Raw genomic sequence first — 8,543 nt, 5'->3', positions numbered from 1 at the left:
CCAAGTCAGTCTTGTCTACTCAGACCGGCAGCGGCTCTCCAGGGTCTCAGGCGGAGGTCTTGCGCATCACCTCCTTGCCTGGTCCTCTGCCGAGCAGATGCTGGGGGTGGCGGGGGGGGGGGTAGGTGGGTCTGATCGCTGTAGTCTGGAGATGAGCTCCAGGGAGACTCCAGGAGATCCTCAGCCCCCGCCCCCGGGAGGCTGGCACCCCCAGGCGGGGCTTGGCGGCTGGGCTCCTCCTGCAAGCGGCAGAGGTCAGCGGCGAGCCCGCCCGGAGCGCTCCGCTCCGCTCCGCCTTCCCGTGCGCAGCGGCCATGGCTGCGGCGTGGCTGCGCGTCCCGCGGGAGCTCCGCGGCCGCTTAGGCGCGCTGGCCTTCAGCAGCCGAGCCCCCCGCCAGCCCGGAGGGCGGCCGGAGACCGAGGGGAAGCTCACCCGCGCCTGGCAAGCAGAAGGCATCCGGTGAGGACGGCTCGGGGGGCGCTTTAAAAACGATTGCGTGCGCACGGTCCGCGGGCCTTGACCCGGGGACGCTTTAAAAAAGGTGGCATGCACACGTGCGTTGAAAGATACGCGTGTGCGGCGGGAGCGTCTGTCCCCTCCTGCCCCCCTCCCCAGCCTTGCGTGCGCGCCGCCCCCGGCGATGCTGCAAAAACTCGGTTCCCAAAGTAGAAAAGGGCCAGAGTCCAGCAGCACCTTCAAGACTAACAAGAATATTTTCCGGTAGGGTATGAGCTTTCGTGAGCCACAGATAGCTTCTTCAGATATCTGAAGAAGCGAGCTGTGGCTCACGAAAGCTCATATCTGATATCTGAAGAAGCGAGCTGTGGCTCACGAAAGCTCATATCTGATATCTGAAGAAGTGAGCTGTGGCTCACGAAAGCTCACACCCTGCCAGAAAATGTTTTTGTTAGTCTGTAAGGTGCTACTGGACTCTGGCCCTTTTCTACTCCTGCAGACAGACTAACGCCCTGACCTGGATGGCCCCGGCTAGCCTGATCTGGTCAGGTCTCAGAAGCTAAGCAGGGTCGGCCCTGGTTAGTATTTGGATGGGAGACCACCGAGGAAGTCCAGGGTTGCTGTGCAGAGGAAGGCACTGGCGAACCACCTCTGTTGGTCTCTTGCCATGAAAACCCCGAAAAGGGGTCGCCATAAGTCGGCTGCGACTTGATGGCGCTTCACACACACACAGACAGACTAACACTGTGAATTCGGTTCCCAAAGGAATGTGTGAGCTTCGGGTCTGGAGAGTCCCAGCGCCTCTCCTCTCCAGGATCGGGGAGCGTGCCCGGGATAGTCGGCGCTGTGGCACACAGGCAGGCCAACGCTGCTCCGGTCGTCTTGCTTGTGGGCTTCCGTGGGAACAGACGGCTGGACTTGACGGGCCTCGGTCTGATCCATCAGGGCTTTCCTTGTGTTCTTATGGAGTGGTCATGTTCATGGAGGAGAGGGCTATGCTTGGCTACTTGTAAAAATGGATACTAGTCATGATGCATCCCTGTTCCCGCCAGGATCAGAGGAGCCTATTATATTGGGTGCTGTGGAAGACAGGCAGGGCGGTGCTGCTGCGGTCGTCTTGTTTGGGGGCTTTCTAGAGGTACCTGGTTGGCCGCTGTGTGAACAGACTGCTGGACTTGATGGGCCTGGGTCTGATCCAGCAGGGCCTTTCTTTTGTTCTTATGGAGTGGACATGTTCATGGAGGAGAGGGCTATCCTTGGCTACTTGTAAAAATGGATACTTGTCATGATGCATACCTATTATCTCCAGGATCAGGTGCATTGGAACACAGGCTGGACAATGCTGCTGCAGTCGCCTTGCTTGTGGGCTTCCTAGAGGCACCTGGTTGGCCGCTCTGTGAACAGACTGCGGGACTTGATGGGCCTCGGTCTGATCCAGCATGGCCTTTCTTATAGTCTTAAGGGCCTTCTTCACTTTGCAGTCTTACAACCACCCTGACCTCCAGCATACCGGCCATTAGGAGCCACAGGCCACTCCCAAGGATTGCGTGCCCCAGTTATGAATTACAGCCTCTTCCCTTGGGAATCACTAATGTATGCACAAGAAAATACACCAGTTTTTTTAATGTAGCAAGAGAGGACCTAATCTAACCTGTGGAACTCCACCAACCGTGCTAACTTAACTTGGTAATATGGCTTTTCTTATGTTCTTGTGCTGCGGTGACAGCTGCTGCCAAAGCAACATTTTTAAAAAATCTGCACAGCCAATCAAATTTCTGAGAGTCAATCAGAAGCCTTGCCTGGCCCTGCCCACTTCCTAAAAACACTTGGTGGTCGTCAGAAAAGGTGTCGGCGGGTGCCATGGTCCCACGTTGGGGACCACTGTCCTACAAAAACATCTCTGCTCTCTCATACGTACATAGTCAGAAAACCCTGTGCCACAACCCATGAGTGGTTATTTCAGGGTTGGAATCATGGCAGTGAAATTGCACAGGAGAATGAGGAAAGTTTGCAGGAGCTGCGTATGTTTAGCCTGAAGAGGAGAAGACTGAGAGGGGACATGATAACCATCTTCAAGTACTTGAAGGGCTGTCATTATAGAGGATGGTGCTGAGTTGTTTTCTGTTGCCCCAGAAGGTAAGACCAGAACCAACGGGTTGAAATTAAACCAAAAGAGTTTCCGTCTAGACATTAGGAAGAATTTTCTAACAGAGCGGTTCCTCAGTGGAACAGGCTTCCTCGGGAGGTGGTGGGCTCTTCTTCCCTGGAGGTTTTTAAGAAGAGGTTAGATGGCCATCTGTCAGCAATACTGATTCCATGACCTTAAGCAGATGATGAGAGGGAGGGCATCTTGGCCATCTTCTGGGCATGGAGTAGGAGTCACTGGGGTTGTGACTGCAGTAGCATCCTTCTTGTGTTCCACATCACCTAACATAATAGGCCTGCTCCTCTGATCCAGGAGAGAATAGGTATACATCATGACCAGTATCCATTTTGACTAGTAGCTATAAATACCCCTCTCCTCCATGAACATGTCCACTCCCCTCTTAAAGCCTTCCAACTTGGCAGCCATCACCACATCCTGGGGCAAGGAGTTCCACCATTTAACTATTTCCTGACTGAGTGAGATATTGGAGCATATTGCTGAAATACTTATCCATAGTAAGGTGGAAGCCAGGCAGTCAGTGAATGGATCAGCGTGTTCACCTGAACACCTTTCCTACCCTACTTGCAACCTGTGGAGAATGCCCTCTTGGGTTTTGTCATGACTTCTCTCTGGGCCATGAAATTCAAGAGGGAGATGCCCTATTGTGAAAATGGCGCCATGGCCGTTTTGAAATATGATATGGTTTTCTAAGCACATTAATCTATCTTGCCAGTGGATACCAGCAACTGGGTGCGATCCCATATCAGTATTCTCTGCAGCTGGAGAAAGAACACGCCATGCTTACACCTTTGCAGAATCACTCCTAAAGTGAGTAGCACCATATCTTTGTTGCAGATGGGTGTGAGAGGCATGGTAGTTCTTTAGCATCACACATGAACACACACATGAAGCTGCCTTATACTGAATAAGACCCTTGGTCCATCTAAGTCAGTATTGTCTACTCAGACCGGCAGCAACTCTCCAGGATCTCAGGCAGGGGTCTTTCACATCACCTACTTGCCTAGTCCCTTTAACTGGAGATGCTGGGGATTGCACCTGGGGCCTTCTGCATGTCGAGCAGATGCTCTATTGCTGAGCCACAGGTCCTCTCTATCAATACTGAATCAGACCCTTGGTCCATCAAGGTCAGTATTGTCTACTCAGACCTGCAGCGGCTCTCCAGGGTCTCAGGGTCTTTCACATCACCTGCTTGCCTGGTCCCTTTAACTGGAGATGCCAGGGATTGAACCAGGGACCTTCTGCATGCCAAGCAGATGATCTAACACCAAGCCACATTCCCTCGCCCTAATGCAATAGTTGAAGTTGGAATGCAAGCCTCTAGGGCTTTTGATGTAAGAAAAGGTGTCAAACACCCACAAGAGGGCATACAGGATATTCTTACGTTGTTTCCCCATCTGGTAACATGAGACGATTGCATTTTATCCTGTTCACGTGTTTACAGGAGGTGAGCATGCCTTCCATAGTCAAAAGATCTGGTAGATGTTTTGAGCACTTCAAGTTTCAAGAAGTGCCTTCTCTAAAAGTTCCCTTTTGTAGGAACGTCGTCTTGAGCCACCCTCGGCGAAGGAACGCGCTCTCGCTCGCCATGCTGAAGTCTCTCCGCGAAGACCTTCTGCGCGATATCGACAGCCCGGATCTGCGAGTCATTATCATTTCAGGTGGCTTTTTTCTTCTCTGCCATGTTTAGGACAAGGTTATGTCCTCAGATAAGATGCAATTTTAAACTGTTTTGAAGTCTCTGTAAAGTCTCTGACACAAATTTCTGTCCTGTTCTCTTTCACCAAATGCTTCCAAGGCGAAGGACCTGTTTTCTCCTCAGGGCATGACTTAAAGGAATTGTCTCATGAGACAGGTGAGAAATATCACCAGGAAGTCTTCGAGACCTGCGTCGAAGTGAGTTGCTACACCGGTGCGATCCGGTGCCAAACAGTTTAATTTTCATGAATAAATTGTACTCCATTGGGTTTTTTCCTTTGTGCCTAAATTTTATTTACCTTGATTTTGAGAGCCTGCACTGTTTAGAGAATTGAACTAGAATGAGGGCTACCTGGGCTCATAGAATCCTAAAGGGGGAAGGGGCCATGCAGGCCATCTAGCTCACTAGTCCAACCCCCTGCTCAATGCAGGATCAGCCTAGAGCATCTCTGACAGGAGTTTGTCCAACTTCTGCTTAAAGACTGCCAGTGAGGGGGAGCTCACCACCTCCCTAGGCAGCTGATTCCACTGTTGAACAACTCTTACTGTAAAAAAATGTCTCCTAATATCCAGCCGCTACCTTTCTGCCCATAATTTAAACCCATTATTGCGAGTCCAATCCTCTGCTGCCAACAGGAACAGCTCCCTGCCCTCCTCTAAGTGACAGCCCCTCAAATACTTCAAGAGAGCAATCCTGTCCCCCCTCAACCTCTTCTTCTCCAGACTAAACATTCCCAGCCCTCTCAGCTTTGCATCGTAGGGCTTGGGTCAAGTCCTCACTTCAGCATGCTGCTCGTTATCTCTCTGCCCAATCTACCTAACAGGGTTGTTGTGAGCATAACTGAGAATGATTTGCATGGTTCTCTAATTCTGAACTGGGGGATTAAAAAAATTGATAGTTGGTGCGGTTTTCTGCTCTGTGGGGTTTGTCAGGGTCAAAGAAACACCATAGGGGTAAATGCTGGCAAAGTCATGGAGTTGAGGGGAGGGCGTCTCCACCCATCCATAAAGTTCAAAGAATTCTCAACTATTAGCCCACTGAATCCCCAGGACGGGATCGAGACAAGAATGCTCAACTGGGATAAAATCACCTATCAATGCCAAAAGAGCAGCCATGTCAGCAAGTGTTGCTGTTTATTCTTCTTGCCAGGGAAGAGTGACCTCTCTCTTCTTATCCAGAGAGCCAGCGTGGTGTAGTGGTTAAGAGCGGTGGTTTGGAGTGGGTGGACTCTGATCTGGAGAACCGGGTTTGATCCCCCACTCCTCCACGTGGAGGCTAATCTGGTGAACCGGGGTTGGTTTCCCCACTCCTACACATGAAGCCAGCTGGGTGAACTTGGGCTAGTCACAGCTTTCTTAGAGCTCTCTCAGCCCCACTTACCTCGCAGCATGTCTGTTGTGGGGAGGGGAAGGGAAAGTGATTGAAAGCCGGCTTGATTCTCCCTTAAGTGGTAGAGAAAGTCGGCGTATAAAAACCAACTCTTCTTCATCATCATCATCCCTCTTCCTTCAGGTCACATCTTTGCTTCCGAAGCTGCCGGTACCCGTAATTGCCAAGGTCAACGGCCTCGCCACTGCTGCTGGCTGCCAGCTGGTAGCGAGCTGCGATATTGCCGTGGCGAGCGAAGAATCTACGTTTGCCACCCCCGGAATAAACGTCGGGCTGTTCTGCTCGACGCCGGCTGTGCCCGTGGGAAGATCTCTCCCTAGGAAGGTAGGCTTTATTGAGAGGACAGATGTCGCCTCTCGCTTGGAGATAAAAAACAGAATAAAGAAAGTATTTCTTCACACAGAGCATAGTTAAATTGTGGAACTCCCTGCCCCAGGATGTGATGACGGCTGCCAACTTGGAAGGCTTTAAGAGGGGAGTGGACATGCTCATGGAGGAGAGGGCTATCCGTGGCTGCTAGTTGGGAGAATTTTTCCTTAACCTCCCCCTTTCTCTCGGTCCCTCGTGATTAGCTATCTCTCTGCCTGCTACTTACCAGGAGCAGAGTTCAGAGAATTTAACCTTGCACACAAGCCACTCTTAAACAGCACACACCAAACGTATAAAGTAAATCATGCAGCTTTATTATACTTACAAGGAAATATAAAGCAAAGAGAGAAAGCAATACTCAACTGAATATATATATGACAGCACACACACTGACAGACAGACAAACAGTCAGAGATCTCTGAGGTCGTTCCAAGGAAGAGACAGAAATGGGTCTCTCTCTTAGAAGGACAAAGACTGGACATCTGGACCAGCCTTTTATAGCCCGAACCGTGAGAGTCTCAAATGGCCCCCTCCTGTCAAATTCTTAAGGAAATGAGTCTCCACAAATCATGACTAAAATTGTTTAGAAATATCTTGTTCCATAATAAGTTTTTCATGTCCAGGTCTTTGACAGCCATCCGTTCATCTGTTACCCTGTGTTCATAAACAATTTCCGCACTGCCTACGTGACCTTGTTACTCTGAACATGATTTGGAGTACTTAATGTGCTTTGGGTGACTAGCTTCTAGCAATGCAATCTCCTATGCCCTTTAGGGTCAAGATCCTAATTGGAGCTGAGGTTAGCTAAAAGTCAGGTCTTCATATGGTTTCTAAGCTATAGGTTAGAAAAAGCTACAGATTAATAAAATTGGTTTTTCTTAACCCAAACCAATATAAAATATTCTCGCCACACTAGTCAAAATGGATACTAGTCATGATGCACACCTATTCTTTCCAGGATCAGAGGAGCATGCCTAATATATCAGGTGCATTGGAACACAGGCAGGGCAATGCTTCTGCAGTCGCCTTGTTTGTGGGCTTCCTAGAGGCACCTGGTTGCCGCTGTGTGAACAGACTGCTGGACTTGACGGGCCTTGGTCTGATTCAGCAGGGCCTTTCTTATGTTCTTATGCTGTTATGTTCTTACGAGGTTTCTCTGACTTCTCCGCCGCTCTAAGAATGGCCACGTGAACAGGGGATGCTAATCTGGAGAACCAGGTTTGATTCCCCGCTCCTACACATGAAGCCAACTGGGTGACCTTGGGCTAGTCACAGCTCTCTTAAAGCTCAGCTGCACCTACCTCCCAGGGTGTCTGTTGTGGAGAGGGGAAGGGAAGGTGATTATAAGCCGGTTTGATTCTTCCTTAAGTGGTAGAGGAAGTTGACATATAAAAACCAACTCTTCTTCTTCTTCTTTCCCCTTACATCTCCACAACAAAAGGGGCTGGAGGCTTAGTTTTAAAAAAGCAAAAGCTGGAAATTCAGGGGATCTAGCACATAGATCATTATAATGATGTGTCAGTGGCGGATTTCAACCCCCCCCCCCCGGTAGCACAGTCCGTGGGGGACTATCCCTATACACAGATATGCTCGCCCATTTTTCACATGCTCTTCTCCTTCTCCTTCTCCACTACAACGTGGAAGATACTGTTTCCAGGGTCAGATCTTCATTTCCAAAACACAAAAGAAGGGCAGAGGCGGCCATTGGTGAGGGCTGGCCCATAACCCACTTTCAGAGGCTTTACAACCCACTTTTGGGTTCTGACCCAAAAGGGCTGGCCCATAACCCACTTTCAGAGGCTTTACAACCCACTTTTGGGTTCTGACCCACAAGTTGTGAAACAGTGCTCCGTAGCATCTATTTATTTATTTTTGCCTGAAAGAGCTCTTCCCAAACTTCCCATCCAGGTGGCTCTGGAGATGCTCTTCACAGGGGAGCCCATAACAGCTCAAGAGGCCCTCCTTCATGGGCTGGTAAGCCGGGTGGTCCCGGCGGAGAAGCTGGAAGACGAGACACTGAGAATCGCCCGCAAGATATGCGAGAGCAGCAGGACCGTCTTGGCTCTGGGGAAAGCCACCTTTTACAAGCAGATGGCTCAAGACGTCGAGGCGGCCTACAGGACGACATCGGGGGTCATGGTGGACAATCTCGCCCTGGAGGACGGGCGAGAAGGGATCGAGGCCTTCCTCCGTAAACGCAAACCTGTCTGGTCTCGGTCGGGACGCAAAGGGTCCCCCCCGTGAGCTTCCGAGGGGGACAAATCACACTTGAAAGCCGCTCCCAACAATAAAAAAAGGTTTATGGGGAGACCCACAGCTGGTGCCTTATCTCTGTGATAACCGTAGGGCTCTGCATGAAGTTATCCGTCGGTCAAACAGGAGAACATGTTCGATGCGCTTCTGTTTTGTCACTTAACGCACCTTGATTTGTTAATGAGTCAATGTCAGTGTGATTCTACATAACC

The 8,543-nt window shown here is 50.3% G+C and overlaps 1 protein-coding gene across 1 annotated transcript; it reads left to right on the top strand.

Moving 5' to 3' along the window:
* The first annotated feature begins 314 nt into the window (after nucleotides 1–314).
* Nucleotides 315–8,322, top strand: ECHDC3 (enoyl-CoA hydratase domain containing 3). Its single transcript, XM_056846615.1, has 5 exons — nucleotides 315–460; nucleotides 4,161–4,282; nucleotides 4,420–4,517; nucleotides 5,833–6,033; nucleotides 7,987–8,322. The coding sequence occupies exons 1-5, from the start codon at nucleotides 315–317 to the stop codon at nucleotides 8,320–8,322; spliced, it is 903 nt and encodes a 300-aa protein (XP_056702593.1).
* The last annotated feature ends 221 nt before the right edge of the window (nucleotides 8,323–8,543 follow it).

Source organism: Euleptes europaea, chromosome 3 (genome assembly GCF_029931775.1).
Source record: "Euleptes europaea isolate rEulEur1 chromosome 3, rEulEur1.hap1, whole genome shotgun sequence".
NCBI lineage: Eukaryota > Metazoa > Chordata > Lepidosauria > Squamata > Sphaerodactylidae > Euleptes > Euleptes europaea.
This window is presented reverse-complemented; position numbering and strand designations above follow the sequence as displayed.